This window comes from Neofelis nebulosa, chromosome 5 (assembly GCF_028018385.1).
Source record: "Neofelis nebulosa isolate mNeoNeb1 chromosome 5, mNeoNeb1.pri, whole genome shotgun sequence".
NCBI classification, from domain to species: Eukaryota; Metazoa; Chordata; class Mammalia; order Carnivora; family Felidae; genus Neofelis; species Neofelis nebulosa.
This window is the reverse complement of record NC_080786.1, coordinates 158,677,791-158,696,661: the sequence shown is the minus strand read 5'-3', so window position 1 is coordinate 158,696,661 and position 18,871 is coordinate 158,677,791. Positions and strand designations below refer to the sequence as shown.

The following is an 18,871-nucleotide window of genomic DNA, read 5'->3' as shown; positions in this document are numbered from 1 at the left end:
CTTCGGCTCAGGTCATGATCTCACGGTTAGTGGATTCAAGCCCCGCAACAGGCTCTGTGCTGACAGCTCAGAGCCTGGACCCTGCTCTGGACTCCGTGTCTCCCTCTTTCTCTGCCCCTTCCCTGCTCGTGACCTGTCTCTCTCAAAAATAAATAAAAATATTAAAAAAAAAAAAAAGAGGATCCATCCGGCAGCACAGGCAAAACCACTGATTGCTCTCAACTATGTTGAAAAATTAGCTAAACTTAGATAATCTCTTTCAATGTCTTAATATTTTAATAACATCATTATGATGCTGAGAAAGGGCACCTGCTAAAAATAAAATACCATAATTTTTTAAAAAAAGATATAAGTGAAAGCAACTAAAACCATTAAGAGTCTTCTCAAATGAAGGGAAAGAAACTTGGGGGAAAAGAGGAAATGCTGAAGACAACACTCGTGGTAAAAGTCTACAGGAATAAAAACGAGGTAAGAGAAAATGGGCAACACAGGAGCTAAAAGCAGACAAGCTCGACACAGACACAGGAGGCAGCACCAGAGAACTAAAAATTAAACAAAAATAAGTTCAGGGGGAGAAAGGGAACTTAGTTAGAAAACTAAATTTTTAGACCAGAAAACTCAAGTTTAAAGGATGACTAAAAGGTACAGAAAACCAGACTGAAAACCTACAGAGACTGTGAGTTGGAACCTGAACCTAGTACAGCTGACCCGAGAGCGTCTTTGATGAACCCCGGGAGGCAGGGGTGCCGAGGACGCGTGTGAAAGGCCCAGCTGCGGATTCAGGGCACAGGCGGCCGGGGACAGGCTCTGGGGGGCACACAGGCTCACACTGTGGTCTGGCCGCTGGAGCCCCCTCCCACATCCCCTGCTGGGGGAGCTGCCTGCCCACGGAGGCGGCCTGCCGAGTGTCCTGGGAGCCCAAGGGAGGAGTGGGATGGATCAGGGGACAGCAAGGTGGTGCCAGTGGTAGGCCTGCCCCCACAAACCCCTCGCTGTGCTGAGGGGTCTGCACTTGTAAACGTGTCCCACGCTGCAGGGGCCTACAGAGGGCTGCCCCTGGGGTGGTCCCCTCCCTCTGCCAGACTCCCCCTGTGGGTGGAGGAGCTGCAAATGCCCTCTGGGCACCTGAGTGGTCTTGGCCGTGTGCAGGGGCCGGGGGTAGCCTCAGCAGCAGGATGGGGGTGGGGGCAGCGAGGCCACAAGCTTCCCGAGGCAGTGACCATGGGCATCCCTCCCCCTAGCTGATGCTCCTGATGAGCCTTAATCCCCTGGATTTCAATCCCTGATGGCCCCTTAATCCCGCAAACCTGCAGCCGCCTGTGTGCACGCATACACACACACACACACACACACACACACACACACACACACACACGTGGGGGAGGGGCAGAGAGAGGGGGAGACAGAATCCCAAGCATCCCAAGCAGGCTCTGTGCTGTCAGCACAGAGCCCGACATGGGGCTCGAACTCAGGAACAGTGAGATCATGACCTGAGCTGAAATCAAGAGTCAGATGCTCAACCAACCCCCCAAGCACCCCAGCTTTCATTTCAGGGCGTGTCAGAGAAAGACATGGTCACGTGTGGTCTCTCACCTTGGTGGTCCCACCTGCCCAAACACAAAGCTGGATTTATGGCTCCGTGCACAGACACAGCACAGGTAGACCCAACAGAGCAACCAGAGTGGGCTGCCGAGGGAGCCAAGTCTGTGTCACGTGAGCTTTGTTTTCCAGGGACTCTAACAGAGCCTGACATTTAATGGAGAGGTTCCCAGTGAGCTGCCAGAGCTGACCCGGCACCCGTGGGTCTCCTGGCAGGACACACCTGAGGCAGGAGCCCAGGCTCAAGTGAGGACACGCTGCTCCAGGCTTCCTCCTGGCTCAGCCAAGGCGTCCCATCGTGGGCCGGGTCTTTGCACACACAGGGGTCACAGAAAGGGGACGGGGGGCTCTGGCGATGCCCAGACACCAGGCGGTCGCTTCATCGTGCGTCTGGAACCCAGCCAGGCGGCTGTTCCGGAGGCAGATGCCGTGGACACAGCCAGGGGACGGGTCAGCGGGAGTGTCCCCCGGCCCCGCCCCCTCCCTCCTCCAACCCGGCCTGAGGCAGGGGCTCAGAAAGTCACAGATACACATCTCCCGGTCACCTGGGCCACTGACTTCTCAAAGATTTGACTGTAACAGCAGCAGCATCCTTTCCAGAACCAGTAAAAAGTACGAAATCAAGAGGCAACAAATGCCAGCAGAGCTGGTGGGCCGGGGTGTGAGTGGGTGTGATAGAGCAGGGCCCCTCGGGCTCTGACACAAGCAGACAGAGGGGACAGAGTGACCCTGAACGCCCTGCCCACCGAAGGACCCTTTCCTTAGCATTTCCAGACACACACTACCTTCTGTTTTGTGTAAATGTCACACCGTGTGTGCTCTGTGACTGATTTTTAAATGCAGGTGTAACTCACAGGTATGAAAATGCACCAATCGTAAGTGCACGCGTTGCTTTTCACACACACACACCTACCCCCGTGACCACCACTTCACAGCATGGAACATTCCAGACTTGAGGAGAGGCGCCTCTGGCCAAGTCCTGCAGCCCTCACCAGCCCACCCGGCACCACTGGCTGCCATCCACACGGCGCCTTCACTGTTCTTCGAGCCCACAGGGACCCCACGCTCTGTGGGCGGCTTTGCTCACACAGAACAACATCCCCAAGACCCGTCTGCACTGTTGAAAGCCACAGTCGGGTTCTCCCCAGGACGCCAGGGGCCAACGTGGGCACTCGTGCTGGCCCTTCTCCGGTTTGGGGCTGAGGGACAAGTCGGTGCAGGGACACGGGCCCTGCTTGGGGGTGTGCACGGGGCTGCCTCAGACCTCGCCCGGCACCCGACAGGCCTCCACGTGGGACGACGCCTCCCTTTCATGTCTACGCAGTGCCCACCGTCCTGGCCACGGGCGCCCAGGGCCCTTTCCTCCCTGACAAACACCGCACACACGTCTGCGGTGACAGACTCCCGGAGGAAGGCGTCGTCTGTCTGCATAGACGCCGGCACGCCACCCTCCTGCGGGCTGCCCTGCCCGTCATCGCGGACGCTCGCCGTGCTCCCGGGCTGTGTTTCTTCAGAAGCACACAGGTATCTCTCCGCGGCTGCGGCCCCCATCCCGAGTGGTCCCTGTCACATCTGTGGCTTTCTACCGGGCTGCTCCTGTCCCCCTGCAGGCCAGGCGTGTGCAGGTGCCACGTGAGCGCGCCCCCTCCGCTTGCGGCGGCGGGATGTGCGTTTTGCCGAAGGTGCCCGGCCTGAAAGAGACTTTAAAAAACTCGACCTTCCTGGTTTTGTTCCCTTTGGCTTCTTAGGCCCTCTCAAACACACTGGTGTCGGTGTAACGTCAAGTCCAAAAGTGGTGTATTTTTAGAATAAATACCTAACCCAACGCGATTTATTGACCAGTCCATCCATCCATTGATTCAAATGCCACTTTCATGAGGGGCGCCTGGGTGGCGCAGTCGGTTAAGCGTCCGACTTCAGCCAGGTCACCATCTCGCGGTCCGTGAGTTCGAGCCCCGCGTCAGGCTCTGGGCTGATGGCTCGGAGCCTGGAGCCTGTTTCCGATTCTGTGTCTCCCTCTCTCTCTGCCCCTCCCCCGTTCATGCTCTGTCTCTCTCTGTCCCAAAAATAAATAAAAAATGTTGAAAAAAAAAATTAAAAAAAAAAAAAAAAAACAACAAATGCCACTTTCATGAAAGCAGAACAGAACGAGCCCCCTCCCTCCAGCTGTGTCCCCGCCCACCTGTTCATGTCTGACAGGCTCACTACCTGCACCCGGGAGTATGTTTTCATACAGACGGGTTTCCTGTTTCCACTTTTGGGTTCTTTTGGATGTTTTTAATGATGCCCCTTCGCCTCCACACTTTGGTAGGGGGGCTGCCTGCTCAGGGGAGGGGCCCCAAGCGGGGGGGGGGGGGCGGTGGATGTGCACGGCTGGCTCATGAGCTGGCCATCCTCAGTGTCTCTGGAGCTCATCCCCCGCCTCGGGCCACACCCCTGGAGAAGCTGGCCATGACGGCTCCCGGGGTCGCCCGGCCAGCCAGCAGGCGAGGGTGTGCTGAGGTCCCGAGGCCTCTGCTTGGCAGTGGGGTCTTGCCGCATGGCAGAGGCACAGACAGAACAGGCCCCGTGAGACCTCAGCACAGTACTGACCTGCACACCAGGGGTGCACGCCACACAGGACAGGAAGCTGCACCGAGGGGCTCCCCACAAGCGGGCCTGGCTCCTGTCTGACTTGACAGATCACGAGACCCCTGAGCTCTGGAGCCCAGGCGCTCGGCTAGGACACTCTCACCCTCCGATCTGGTCACGTCCACGGGTCGCTCACTGTACCGGTGGTGCCACGTGACCACTGTCCAAACACTCACTCCCGTGCGGTTGGTACCAGTGGCTCTCATGCCCACATGGATGTCTGCATTGCTGGAAGGTTTGGTAAATCGCAGTCTGGGCTCACCTGGGGTCTGGACAGATGGCCGGGGCAAGGCGTGGCTAAGAACCTGAGTCTCCAGAGAGTTCTTAGGTGAAGGTGATGACGGTCCAGGACCTTCTCCGACAACCACTGACTGCACTGCACTATTCATTAAAATAACGCGGCCGATGCTCTGGGAGAAGGAAACCCAGGGCTTCCCCCCCGCAGGCACGCCACACACACACACGGGCTCTGCCCACGGACCGCTCTGGAGGCCTGCTGGTCCTCAGTGCCCTGACCTCCGAAGCCCCCACCTCAGCCAGAATGGAGATGTCTTTCCACAGCCTCTAGCTGTGGGGCACGCGGGACTCCAAACCTTCCCTGAGGCTTCTGTGCTCGACGGGTGGATTTCTGCCTCCCTAGGTGGAGCCGGGCCCTCACAGACACGGGACGTGTCCCGGGCAGACCAAGCACTGCAGGCCAGCCCCAACGCCAGCGCGGCCCTTGCCGTTCCCACATGAATGAAGGCCAAGGCGCCGAGTGTGCTGGGCAGACGTCCCCTTGCCCACTGTATGTTCTCCTCCCAGGTGGGCGGGAGAGAGAAGGGCATGTCCAGTGCGGGACCGCGTGGACGGATCTGGAGCGCCACACCTTACTGCTTTGCGTTAGGACGCTCTTCTGAGAAGTACAAAGGGACACACACAGCCTTGTCGCTTCTGCGTTGTTATATTTACGTTATTTCTGGAAAAACAATCATCTCCCCCTCCGGTAAGTAAGGGAAAATAAACATCCCATAACATTAGTCAGAATGTTGGTTTTATTTCTAGAGATAGTTCTCATTTTTTCCTGAAGGCGATAAACTGGGGAGGGGAGGTATGATTTTATAATTTCATTAACGTGACATACACGCTCGTCACCCTCACGCCTCTTAGTCTGGCTCCCACCCAAGATGACCATGCGCGCACGACCCCTCATCATGGGAAGGCACACCAGCAGGACAGGACAAACGAGGCTGTTAAACAGGGTACCAATGTGCATGGGGCTTTCCCCAGGCATAAAGGAAGCATTTATAATCACAGATAGTAAGAACTTCGGAGGGGCGCCTGGGTGGCTCAGATGGTTAAGTGCCCGACTCTGGGTCCGGTCATGATCTCACGGTTCGTGGGTTTAAGCCCTGCATTGGGCTCTGTGTTGACAGCTCAGAGCCTGGGGCCTGCTTCAGATTCTGTGTCTCCTCCTCTCTCTGCTCCTTCCCTGCTTGTGCTCTGTCTGTCTGTCTCTCTCTCCCTCTCAAAAATAAACAAATGTTAAAAAAATTCTTAAAAAACTTTTGAAAATTTCTGCCCTATCTTAATGAAAAAGCAGAAAACTTTCTCTTTCTTCAAGACTGCAAAATGGATAAGAGAGAGCTTTTTAGAAATATTACAGGACAGTTGTTCGAAGGCTGCAGGTGAGAGGAAATGGGTATCATCCTACGCTGAAGAACTACTTTCACGAAGGGAAAAGCTTCTCTTGTCACCCTGGGTACAACTGGCGTTTTTACCTCTAACAGTAGAGTAACTCATAATCCACACTTCTGTGAGCTTAGCCACGCGCCCATGTGTCCTGGCAAGCTACTTAAAATACAAGTTTTAAATATTTTATCTCAGAAAGGTAAAAAGCTTTTCTCCTGCAGAACATCCTCAAATCAAATACCATCATGACTTTGCTTCTGAAAGTCTATTCTGGAAGCATCTTCCTCCAGCAAACCCGAAGAGGAGTGTGTCTTTGTCTATGGCTCCAGAGGTCAGCCCGCTGCACAGACACCACAAACGCTTCAGAGCCCACTCATGACCTGCCACAACATGCCCGTCAGAAGGATCCTGAGCTACCGGGTATTTCAGCTCATTTACAGGCCAGCTAAGAACTGTTCGTCGTTTGTAAGCCCTAAAACTCCTGTTAGCTTTACAAACACGTTTAAACTGTTACACATTCCACCTCTGCTTTATCACGAAGGACTCACACGCTGAGCTCCCACACACAAGAGAATGATGCCATCTCTCAACGTAAGTAATGAGCTCTAAAAGCGCATGTTGTCCGTACACGGAAGGCATACGCGGATTAACCTGGTTCTGATACGTGGATTCCACGGTGCTTTCGCACTGACGGAAGCCAGCAGCTCACTTGCTCAGCGCGGAGGCTGAAGTCCGCAAGCAAAGGTGCCGGCCGCACTGAGAGTGCGGGGCCCGAGACCGCGGGGCGGCCAGCATGCGCGCGGGAGCCCTAGTCCTACACCTGGCCCCAGAGTCACCGAGGGCTGTAAAATCGCACCATCCGTCTTTCTACATGGTGACACTTTAACATTATGAACAGTTGACCTTGATCCCTACAGAGGAGCCCGGGTTTTAAAAAGGAACCTAAAGTGAGTATCGTCACCTGGACGTCTGGAATGACTGCAGATAGGACACCGGTTCCACTTTGTCCGTCCCAGGGAAAGCGCTGGACTGGCCACAGCAGGCCCTCCTAACACCTCCCGGCGACCTGTGCGCGCCCCGCTACTTGACACACGGCCTGTTCTCCCGGCCACAGTGGCCTCCCCGGGCCCCAGCACGCCTTACCTCAGAACAAAGCGGCTCTGGGAGGTCGAGAGGGGCCGGCCGGATGCAGCTATCAGACAGATGGCCACTCTCCTTGTCTAGAGAAGATGAAATGCTAAAGGAGAAAAACCAGAGCGGGTTTTGTCCTAACCAAAGGAGGCTACAAATCCCATTGGCCTCAGGTTGGAAACCTCGTGACATGGGACCGGGCACATGTGACCTACTTTCGCCCAACTCCCCTCACTCCGTTGGAGGGGTGCACCCGGCACTGATGTGCTGTCATTTCAATGACTCCTTCCCCACACAGGGGCCAGTGCACAAGTGTGCGCGCCTGCAGGCCACGGACCTCGGCAGCCGCTCCGGGAGGAAGGCGTGGGCGGGGCCGCAGTGATGGAAATGCAGCTCCCGGGCCCTGAGCTGTCGCTGCCGCTCTCAGCCGTCCGCTGCTTTCGGCCCCGCACGGAGCCGGTCCCGCCGACACACACACACACACACACACACGCACACACGCACACGCACACACGCACACGCACACACACACTGGGTCCCGGAGCTGCACGATGAGGTGCCTGAGGCGGCGCCAACCGCCAATTCTCTCCTTTCCCCATTTTTTTTCTCTGTCACCTGGAGCTGCCGGGTCCGGGCCTGAAAAGCCAGCCGCACGCATAAGCTTGGAAATGCGTGAGCGCTGCGTGTCCTGGAGAGCCATCCCGATGGCGGGCTCCGGTGTGGGCGGCACCGGCACGACGGCTGACTCGGCCCGCGAGAGGTGGCTGGCCGTCCGTCCACCCGCCCGAACGGGCACCGAGCAGGAGAAAGCCACCCTCGGTCCACCTTGTACTTATCGCCGTAACTCACCACCTCACGTGAAATCAGATGCGGACACGTGATAAAAACACAGATGCAGGGAGGAACTGCTGGCTATGAAGACAGGCAGGGGGCTCTCCAAGCCACACAGGTGCACGGGAAGTAGAGGCCTGCGGGTCCTACTGACCAAGGTCAGCCTGATTGTACAGCACGGGGAAGAAACTTAAAGGCAGCACAAATATCGGATGCTCACTACAGACAAAGATAGAAAATGCATTTCTGCAAAAAATCACCTGTAATATCATTACTCAGGGAGACCACCTGATGGTGGGACACTTCGAGGTCCGCCTAGTCAGACTTTTCTCTAGTACGTGTGCGCCACTGTATTTTTACAAAAATAGGACCAAACCACCCACATTCATCCTGTTTTTCTCATTTAACATTGCATATGAAATATTTTTATGTCAATATATTTAAATCTACATAACCGCGATCATACTCCCGTGGTATTCTCACTATTCCTATCACGCATAACATCTTACACACTTGTATGTAGAAGAGTGTAACCAGTCCGCAATGCCTGTATTCCCAGGTTGTGAGCTGTCGTACTAAAGAATGTCCTCACAATAATCTTCGGGTGGACCTCTTTGTGCCCCTCTCGTATTTCCTTGGAAAACACAGTTACAGATGTAATTCCCGGGTGGAAGGACACATGTGCTTGAAGCTAGGCACGAAGTGGCAAGCCGGCCGTGACAGGGACCGTTCCTGTGCTCCCCCCCCCCACCCCACCCCAGGCGGGCTCTGTCATCAGGGCCCCAAGGAGCACGGAGTCCCCGGGATGTCAACCGCTTGCGGCCAAGCGAGGAGGGTGCTGAAAGCCAGCACAGCCCTTGCTGCGTATCTGGCGCTGCTGGCTAATTCCCGCCTTGCAGCAGGTCCCCGTCCAGGACTGTCCTTACTCCCTGACGGACGGGAAAGAGCAGCACGGTCACACGTGGCTTGCTCCCGGTCACAAGGCTCAGGCCATCAAAACAGGCTCTTGCCCACCGGGCGGCCGACGGGGTCAAGTGCCGCTGAGAGCCGGGGTGGGGGTAGGGACTGAATGCTGGCTGGGGGTCGGCCCGGGTCAGGCCTTGGACCTTGCCAGGCAGGTCTGGTGCATGGTGAGCAAGTGGTGACGGCCAGGCCAGCTGTTCCGTCCGGGGCACAGAGAGGTGGGTGGTCGTCATGAGCAGGCAAACTGCCAAGGGGCGTGCCTGTCTGGTGTGCGTAGGAAGCGGAGAGAGCCCGGATGGAAAGGAAGCGGTATGAAGGAGGGACACAAAGGACCAGGGTCACCAGCCACAGAGAAGGAGCTGAGGGTGTGGGGGCCACAGAGGAGAAGAGGGGGTCCAGCCTAGAGGTCCAGAGAAACCAAGGGACAGGGGCACCCCGGCTGCCAGGGGCAGAAGTGAGGATGTGACCTCGGGCAGTTTCCGGGTGGAGGGCGCGTGGCAAATGGGACGGGGGTTGAGGGTTGAGACCCCCCTGCTCGCACCACATCTCCCTGGAGTCGGCCAGCCGTGGGCACCCCGCGGGTTCGGGTTCACTGGGACGCGTTGGGCTCAGTGGCCAGTCACCTCCCCGATGGCCATGCGTTTTCTGTTTTAATGGATTCCACCTGCTGTGTCTGCAGCCGCGGCCCGTGCCTGACATGGGGTCAGAGGTCCAGACCATCTAGCACACAGGTCGGTGGCAAGCATGGCCAGGCAGAGGGCAGGGCCCATCCGCACGAGCCGGGAAGGAGGCAGACAGCCCTGTGGGGGCCCCCCAGGCTCCCAGCTTTGGTGAGAGCCTGGTAGCTGCTATTGGCCTGTCCTCCACAGAACCCCGGTCGGCCCTGGCTCTAGTTTACATAACTGGCCTCACTCTTGACCACAGCCCGGGACACACCAATTGTGACAAAGGAGGTTTCTCATCCGGCTCGCATCCAAATCCAGCAGAGTTCAAGTCCACTGTGACCGGTCACTGACATTCAGCCCGACCGGACACCTGGAAGGTTAAATGGTTTTAACCATCCTCAGTGGGAAGAACGAAAGAGAAGAGCAAAACGACACAGGACACAGGCTTACAGAATTGGGTCACGGGATTAAAATGCTGAGCTGCAATTAAAAAACAGACAAATTCAGACAGACAACATGCGGGCAGGGCAGAGAGAAGCTGGTACCGAGAACAATGAAAACATTCGGAAAGTCGGTGAAGAGCTCAGTGTCCCTTACTATTAAGTTGTGACATTTACAAAACGCACACGTTTCTTTGACAGCCACCTGGGAGGTACGTTAACTCAGAGCCTATATAATGTTTGTGTCGTGAATCTGGATTAATAAATCACACAGCTTAAAGATTTTCGATGGCCACCTCTGTGTCTCTGGGTCAGTAAAGCACACTGGAATGTATCCTCGAGGCCTCGGCAAAGCCCGTGTAACATCAACACACGGATGAATAAACTACAACCGGCTTGGGGATGACCAAGGCACGTGTGCCATGGAAGGAACCCGAGGCCTCGATCTGAGGCCGGAGAAAGCCCGTCCTGCAGGCTCAGAACCCGTAAGGCCGGTCTGAGAGTACTTGGACCTCAGGGTGCTGGAGTACACAGGGGCACAGAGCACACATGCTCTCGCACCTGTGCACACACCCCTACACTCCTGTCTACATGCACACCCGCTCTGCACACATGCACACCCACCCATGCCCCCACGCCGCCTACGCGCTCCTACACGCACACACACGTGTGTACCCGTGCGCTCCTGCCCCCACCTCTGTCACACACACACCTGCCCGTGCACACCCACACCCAGGGTGCCGCACGCTCTCGCACATGGAGGGACCGTCGTAGGGCCGGGCTCGCATGCAGTGCTCAGCACGGGGGCCTGGCACGTGGCTCGCATTCGTTTATGACACAAATAAACAAAGTGACAACAGACCCAGCTCTTTAGAGTCCCCACCCGGCCTTCTTTACAGAGTGGTGGCAGGAGGGCCGGGAGGGGTCAAAGCAGGGAACACTTAGGGGAACATAGTTCTCAGGGTTCCTGCACTCCTCCTACATTCAAGAGAAAAAGCTACGGACAAATGCTCTGCCTCAGCTTAGACTGCTTCTTCAAACTCCACCTCAGGGCTCAGCCAGGAAAGCTGTTCCTACACGAAGAGGGTCAAACACGCACCGCCTCACTGCTCTCGGGGCCGAGTCTGACCTTGTTACCTGCGTTCCCGGTACACTGACAGACAGGCAGGCGAAACATATCTGCAGTCACTCACCTTCCCCCATAAGCAGGCTCTGAGAGTCAGAGCAGGTCCATGGACAGCAAGTGCTGAGACTTACTGTGACTTAGAGCATCACAGCTGGAGCTGGTGACAGGCAGGGCTGACTCGTCCGAGGCTCACCTACCTGAAACACAGAACACGAGCGTGTGAGTGTGCACAGTCATGACCTTGCCCGTTAGGACCGAGCTTCCACAGACCTGTTTCTTGCACTTGACAGAGCAGTAGACGTGTCTTAAGCATTCAAGTAGAAGGCACGTGCGAGAAATGGGGACGAAACGCCCGGGAGAACGTATCCTGGGAACACTGCCCTATCCACCCCCAATGAGGCAGCTCTGAACACGACGAGGCTTCCGTTTTATAAATGAGAAGTCCGAAATAAGCTATTTGGTAAAACTATACCAGCTTTTGAGCACGTAAACGGAACAGTCCACCTTCCACCGACAACGTCTGGTCCTGTTCTCTCCCTCTCCCTCCCGCAACACTGATTTACGAACATTCACGAAATTGCACATTAGCTGAAACGCACTGCTGGCTTTCACCCTCACAGGAAGTGTGCTCATCCGTCGGGGCACACACTCTCGTCCAGGCAGACCTGCTTTCCTCACCACCAGTGTTTTTCCAGACAGCCTCAGTTTCACCTGGCTCTAAGTTTCCTGAATTTTTACTTTCTGAATTCACTTTGGTTGCCCAAACTGGGAATCTAATCCCCAGTCACAAGTAGCTATTTTCATACTTAATCCTCTTTGCTGTGTTATAACTCTATCCCATAGGTGTATATTTTGACCTCCCTGAATTATTGTGATAAACATCTTAAAAGGCTTATGTATAACAGCATCCAACACTTGGAATTGTGAGGTCATGGCACCAAAAAAAAATTAGAAACCTATGTTCAAGGTCTTTGCTTTTCTCTAAGTCAATCAGGCAACCACTTTAGGCAATAAACCACAGCACTGAGTGACTTTCTTCCAAGCTCAAAGGTCCTATCTGTGCAGAACACTGACGTTCAAAACAAAACAAACTGGAAAACACCAAATGCAAGGAAATTCCATGAAAAGTACTGTTGAATAAGAACCTGCGTCTTCCATATGGGCACACAGTGTTCTCAGTTGGAATGACACTCACATATGAGTGCAGGAAAAGGTTCAGTGTGTTACTGATTGGACGGCCAGAGAGGCCGTGTCTGCTGAATTAGGTCTTAAGGTCAGTCGGTGGGAATTTATCAGAAAGCAATGGAAGTATTTAAACAGAGATGCCATGACAATTCAATGGGGGAAACAATGGTCTTTGCAACATGTGGTGCTGGGACAACTGGACGCCCACATGCAAAGAACGAACCTCACAACACATACAAACATTGAGTCAAAATGGACCAAAGACCTAGGCTTAGGTGCTAAAACTACAACGCTTAGAAGAAAACCTCGGGAAAAATCTTTATGACACTGGATTGGGCAATCCCAGGTGTGATTACAACACCAAAAAGCACAGCAACAATGACAAAACACAGATAAATCGGACTCCACCAAAATTAAGAACGTTTGTGCATGAAAGGGGACTAACGAGAGAGAGAGAATACAACCAGCAGAATAGGAGGAAATCTTGCAAATCATGTATCAGAGAAGAGATTACTATCCAGACCACAGACAGAACTCCTGCAACTCAACAATAAATACATTTTTTTTAACGTGCAAGGATTTGAGTATGTATGTGTCTAAGGAAGATGGACAGACGGCCAGATCAGCACGTGATGCTCCACCTCATTAGTCACTAGGAAAATGCACAGCGAGGTCCACTTCATACCCACTAGGATAGCAGTGCCGGTAAGAATGGTAGCAGTGATGACATCAATAATAATGAGGAGGAGGAGGAGGAGGATGGGGAGGAGGAGGAAGAGGGGGAGGAGGAGGAGGAGGAAGAGGGGGAGGAGAAAGAGGAGGAAGAGGGGGAGGAGGAGGCAGGGAGGAGGAGGAAGGGGGAGGAGGAGGGGGAGGAGGGGAAGGGGGAGGAGGAGGGGGAGGAGGGGAAGGGGGAGGAGGAGGGGGAGGAGGGAGGAGGAGGCGGGGAGGAGGAGGAAGGGGGAGGAGGAGGGGGAGGAGGGGAAGGGGGAGGAGGAGGGGGAGGAGGGAGGAGGAGGCAGGGAGGAGGAGAGGGCAGGAAAACAGGAAATCACAAGTGTCAGCCAGGATGTGGAGAAACCAGACCCTTTGTTCTATGCTGGTGGAAATAGAAAATGGTGCAGCCATGTTCAACATAGAGTTACCGTATGACCCAGCGATTCCACTCCTAATGAGAGTCTCATTTCATGAGAAATGAAAACGTGTTCACCCAAAAACGCGTACATGAGTGTGCACAGCAGCAATATTCATAATAGCCAAAGAGTGGAAACAGCCCAAATGCCCATCGGCGGATGAATGGATAGACACGATGTGGTCTGGCCACACAACGGAATATCATTCAGCCACACAAAAAGGAATGAAGCCTTCATAACACAACAGGGGTGAACCTGGAAAACGTGATGCTGAGTGAGAGGAGCCAGGCACAGAAAGCCGCACCCTGGACACCCCCATGCAGATGAGGTGTCCACAGAGACAGGGCGCAGACTCACGGTTCCTAGGGCTGAGGAAGGAGGGGCATAGGGCCAGTGATGTGACTAGTGATGTGTACGGGGCTTCCTCGGGGGCGATGAAGTGTGCGGTCGTCAGACAGCAGTGATCACTGCGCACCTGGTGAATATACTAGAAACGGCTAAAATGTACACTTCAAAAGTGTCGATTTTATGATATGTGAATTATGTTCAATTAAAAAAAACCAAAGGCAATATATACTCAAAAGTTTAATTTTTTTTTTTTTTCAATGTTTTTTATTTATTTTTGGGACAGAGAGAGACAGAGCATGAACGGGGGAGGGGCAGAGAGAGAGGGAGACACAGAATCGGAAACAGGCTCCAGGCTCCGAGCCATCAGCCCGGAGCCCGACGCGGGGCTCGAACTCACGGACCGCGAGATCGTGACCTGGCTGAAGTCGGACGCTTAACCGACTGCGCCACCCAGGCGCCCCTATACTCAAAAGTTTAAAAAACAGCAGTGAAAGAAACCTCTCATGAAACGTGCAGAACGTGTCTACCTCCGCTCTTACAGAAAGTGCACGTAAATAACACTCACAAAATCAAAAGGCACAAACTCGTAAGGACCGAAAAATCAGGAGAAGAGAGGACAACCGACATGAGCTGTCAACACAACACTGGAATCTGGAAAGTGGATGAAAACGTGGTAAATAATGTGGCTAAGCCAGGAAAGCTGAAACCCAAGCCATGAGGAATTCATGCAGGATTCTAGAATGGCTCCAAAGGCAAATCGTGGCTACAAGGTAAGAGCTGCAGGCAGGTGTAAAAACAAGGGGGATGATCGAACTTTTCTGGAAGGAGGCATCAGGCCCCCAGAAATCCTCTGGCTCTCCTCTTTCACGACAACTGGAGGATTCCCCTCTGCAGAGGGGACCATCAGGATACAGACCCAACCACAAGCAGGTCTGAAGACAGTGAGAGGCCACATGAAAACCGGGAGAAACAGATGGGAGGAGAACTCCTGCCCCCTCCCCCCAGCGGCTCTCAGAATTCCAGCAGGCGGGTGAGCAGGGGGTAAGGCACATGCAAGCAGCAGAGACAGCGCCTCTGATAACAACGCAATAACACCAGAAATCAGTGACCTTTACCCAAAGGACATCCCATCCGCAATTCACATTGTTTTAGGGAACTAGTCTAAATTCGTACCTAACTTCATATGTAAAGGGAACCAGCCTATCAAGGTAGAGAGCCCTGAAATGTCCCTAGGTTGGTAAGAAACACAGGGGGACCAGAAATCTCTGAAGTGGTGTGACAAACAGCCCCATTCATGCAGTGACCCACTTCTCCCGACGTCACAGCACTCAGGGAGCCGGGACACCAGGCATTCCGTGGAGTTCCACAGAAATCCAGGAGGAAACACGCTGCAGTTGCCCGTCCAAAACACAGCTGGCGTTGGGAGGGAGGGAGCCGGGGGTGCCGTGAGGGACGTGCCTCCTGTCACCTCCACGCCTTCCCTCTGGAACGACCCACTTAGCAACAACAGAAGCCAGGGTCTTACTGAGCAGGCCGCCACAACAAATCAGCTTCAGAGGCCGAGTGCCGCCGGGCGTCCCTGGCCTCCTGGGCACCGAGCAGACAGCAGCAGCCCGTTCAGCCGCACACTCCACACGTGCACACACACTCACACGCACTCGCACACACGTGCACTGGGGCTAATCAGCTCACGCTGCTGTCTGTGCTCAGAGAAGGGACTGGGCTTCTCCAGAAGGCGACGTCAGACTCTTAAGAGGCAAAGTGCTCTCTTCCCTTCCTCCCTGCCCACTGGCCTCCACTGCGCTGGCCTCTTGTCGGCAGCAGGAGTGTGGGAGAGGGTGAGGAGGGGACAGGGAGGAGGGCGGGAGTGGAGGACACACCAGGAATCACCCTGGGAGGGGGGTTGAGGCCACTGAAAGAATGGGGGGGGTCTGGGGAAGACGGGGGTGTGTGTGGGCTGTGAGACAAAAAGAGGCAAATCAGACAAAAACGATAAACCCCGAAGTTTTCACACAAGCAGCCTGGCCCTCTGTGGCCCACAGACCGGAGGGGAAGGGGGACAGGAGAGAAGCCGGGAGAAAGTTCAGGAGGCTCAGCCAGATGCAGCCAGAGGTAACATGGGAGTCCACGTGAGAGGGGAAGCCCTCAGACGCCAGGAGGGCCCAGAAATGGGGGTTCAGTCTGACGGGGAACCCAAGCGGACCCGTAAGCTGCCTCTCTCACAGGTGCCAGCGCCCCAGCAGCTGTGCCGAGATCGGGTGAGGTCGCAGTAGGGACGCGGAGCACGGGACTCGGACGCGCGCTGTGTGTGCCTGTCACCCCGCGCCCCGCGTCTGGAGGCTGTGCGCTCTCCTGAAGCTCTCGGGGAACAAAACAAAACTTGGCGATGCTCTAACTCACGGGGCAGGTTTCAACAAATTTTGAAGATGCGGAATCCACAGACTGTGCTCTCCACCCACGAGGCAATTACATTAGAAATCATTAGCAAAGGATAGCTTTATAATACCTCTGGACCTAACATTTTTTAAAAAGCTTCTGAATAATAAATGGATGGAGTGAACCAATGAGATTAGAAAATAACTAGACCAATAAACTCGCTGCACGCCAAACATTGTGGCAAGTGGCTACAGTAGAATTTACGGAAAAACTTATGGCCTTAAAGGCCTATATTAAGAATAAAATCAAACATTACGGAGTAAAAAATCCAGCTTAATTTAGAAAATAGGAGGGGCACCTGGGTGGCTCAGTTGGTTAAGCTCTGACTCTTGATTTCAGCTCAGGTCAGGCTCTCCTGGTTCATGTTCCAGCCCATGTCAGCACAGAGCCTACTTGGGATTCTCTCTCTCTCCATCTCTGCCCCTCCCCTGCTCTTTCTCTCTCTTTCTCTGTCTCTGTCTCTCCCTCAAAATAAATAAAGTAAATGTTAAAAAAAAGAATTTAGAAAATAATAGAAAGTACCCACAGGAAGTAGAAAGAAGGTAATAACAAAGAATAGATCAGAAGTTAAGCCAATTGAGAAAATGAACAAAGATACAATTTAGTTCTTCAAAAAAGGTCTAAAAATACCCAGCCCTCTGATGACATTGATAAAGGAAACTAATCAAGAAGGCACAGACGGTATTAGCTGTAGGGAAGACAGGGCCTCTGGTCTTGGACATGATGGAGCAGATGTGGCTCCCCCATTCTTCCTGCCGAGTCCAATGAAAAACTCAGGACATTAAATATGAAATAAAAGAAAGAAAGCCTGGGGAAAGGGAGAGAGGAAGGCAGGCTGGCTGCGGTGCTCAGGGTTTGAAGAATGACCCAGCAGTGAGCTCACCACTTGGTTTGTTTCTCTCCTATGTATTCCACATTGGTCACTGGAAAAGCCTGCAACCTAAAAGCACCACAGGGCACAAACAAGTCTCCAGAAGAGTCTGCTCCTCCTCCAGGCAGAGGACTGGGAACAGAAAAGCCAGCATGCCACAGAGCTTCTGACAATACCGGCCCTACTGCAGGCAGCGATGACGACAGGAAAGTCACACACACACACACACACACACACACACACACACACCTGCCCCTAATGGGGAACCTAGACTCCCACTCCTACCCAGCAGTATCAAGGCACCCCTCCCTCTGCCTAGGTACCTGCGAGACCAAGGGAGAGGCCTGGACCTCCACTCCAGTCTGTTGTAAACAAGGTGCCCCACATGGGGTCAGCAGAGGCCTGAGATTCATATAAGACAAGAGAGCTATATTACATACAGAATATCCTAACACTATACCCAAAATTTCCAGGATACAAATAAAAATCATTTATTGTTCCAAAAACTAGGAAAATCTCAACATGAAAAAGAAAAGAAAATCAACAAATGCTAAACACGGAGACGACAAAGGTGTCTGAATCCTCTGACAAGGATTTTAAAGCAACCACCGTAAAAATGCTTCATGAGCATTTATGAACGTGCTTGAACCAAATCTCTGAAGCTTCACAAAGAGACAGAAGATATGAAGAACGAACAAACTCCCAAAAATCAGGCAAAATGAAACAGTCAACCTCAACGTCTCTATACCCATTAAAGAAATGAATTTGTAATACAAAGTTCCCGAAAAAGAAATCTCTAGGCCCAAATGGTTTCACTGGAGAATCTTAACATTTAAAGAAGAATGAACACCAACCTTAGACAATCTTTTAGAGAAAACCGAAGGAGAATTCTTCCCAGCTCATTTCGTGAGGTCACTATCACCCTGATGCCAAAACCAGAGATAAAGACAGTAGAGAAAAAGAAATTTACAGAGCAATTTGCCTTACGAACATAGACATGAATAAACTAAACTAATTTTTTATAATTGGAAAAATGAATCCAGCAATGTATAGAAGAGTTACATACCATGACCAATCAGGATTTATCCAGGTATGCAAAGCTGGCTCCATATTAAAAAAAATCAAGCAATATAATCCACCATATCTATAAACTAAAGTATGAAAACCATATGGTCATATTAATTGATGCATAAAAAGCATTTAACAAAATTCAACACTTATTCACAATAAAAAATACCAGTGAATTAAGGATATAGGAAAATTCCCTCAATCTGATAAACAGCATCTACAAACAGCTAACATCATACCTAATGGTGACAGGCTGAATGCTTTACCCTACAGCTGGGAACAAGGCAAGGCTGTCCACAGTGACCACTCTTATCCAGCACACTGGGAGTTCCAGCCACTGCCGTAGGCAAGAAGAACAAACCAGAGACCTATAGACCGGAAAAGAAGAAATAAAACTATCTCTCTTTGCAGATGGTAATTTTCTACGTAGAAAATCTCTAGGAATCTACAAAACAGAACAAACCTCCTAGCACTAATAAGTAAGTTCAGAAAGGCAGGATATAAGAGTAATACACAAAAATTAACTGCGTTTCTAGATACAGTGAACACAAACCAAAATTTAAAACACAGTATCATTTAAAATTATTCAAAATAAAATGAAATACTTAGTCATACACTCGACATGTACAGGAACTGTATGCTGAGAACTGTGAAATTCTGATGAAATAAATTAAAAAAAACCCAAATAAATGGAGAGACATACCATATCCATGGATTAGAAGACTCAACATAGTAAAAATATCACTTCTCTCCAAATTGATCTAAAGATTCAA

General features: G+C 52.6%; 1 protein-coding gene across 18 annotated transcripts in view; it reads right to left on the bottom strand.

Annotated features, from left to right (window-relative positions):
- The window catches only part of PCBP3 (poly(rC) binding protein 3), a 273,869-nt gene that overhangs the window by 59,639 nt on the left and 195,359 nt on the right, over window positions 1-18,871 (bottom strand). For 15 of the 18 annotated variants that reach the window (XM_058732273.1, XM_058732272.1, XM_058732277.1 and 12 more), the window contains one exon: window positions 11,125-11,254. Coding sequence is in view for 1 of the 18 variants with exons in the window: in XM_058732276.1 (XP_058588259.1) it covers window positions 11,125-11,134 (10 nt within the window). In the remaining 17 variants the exon portion in view is untranslated. Of the gene's footprint in view, window positions 1-7,044; window positions 7,145-11,124; window positions 11,255-18,871 lie in introns of those variants that run through there. The other 3 variants (XM_058732284.1, XM_058732283.1, XM_058732282.1) reach the window with 2 other exon arrangements.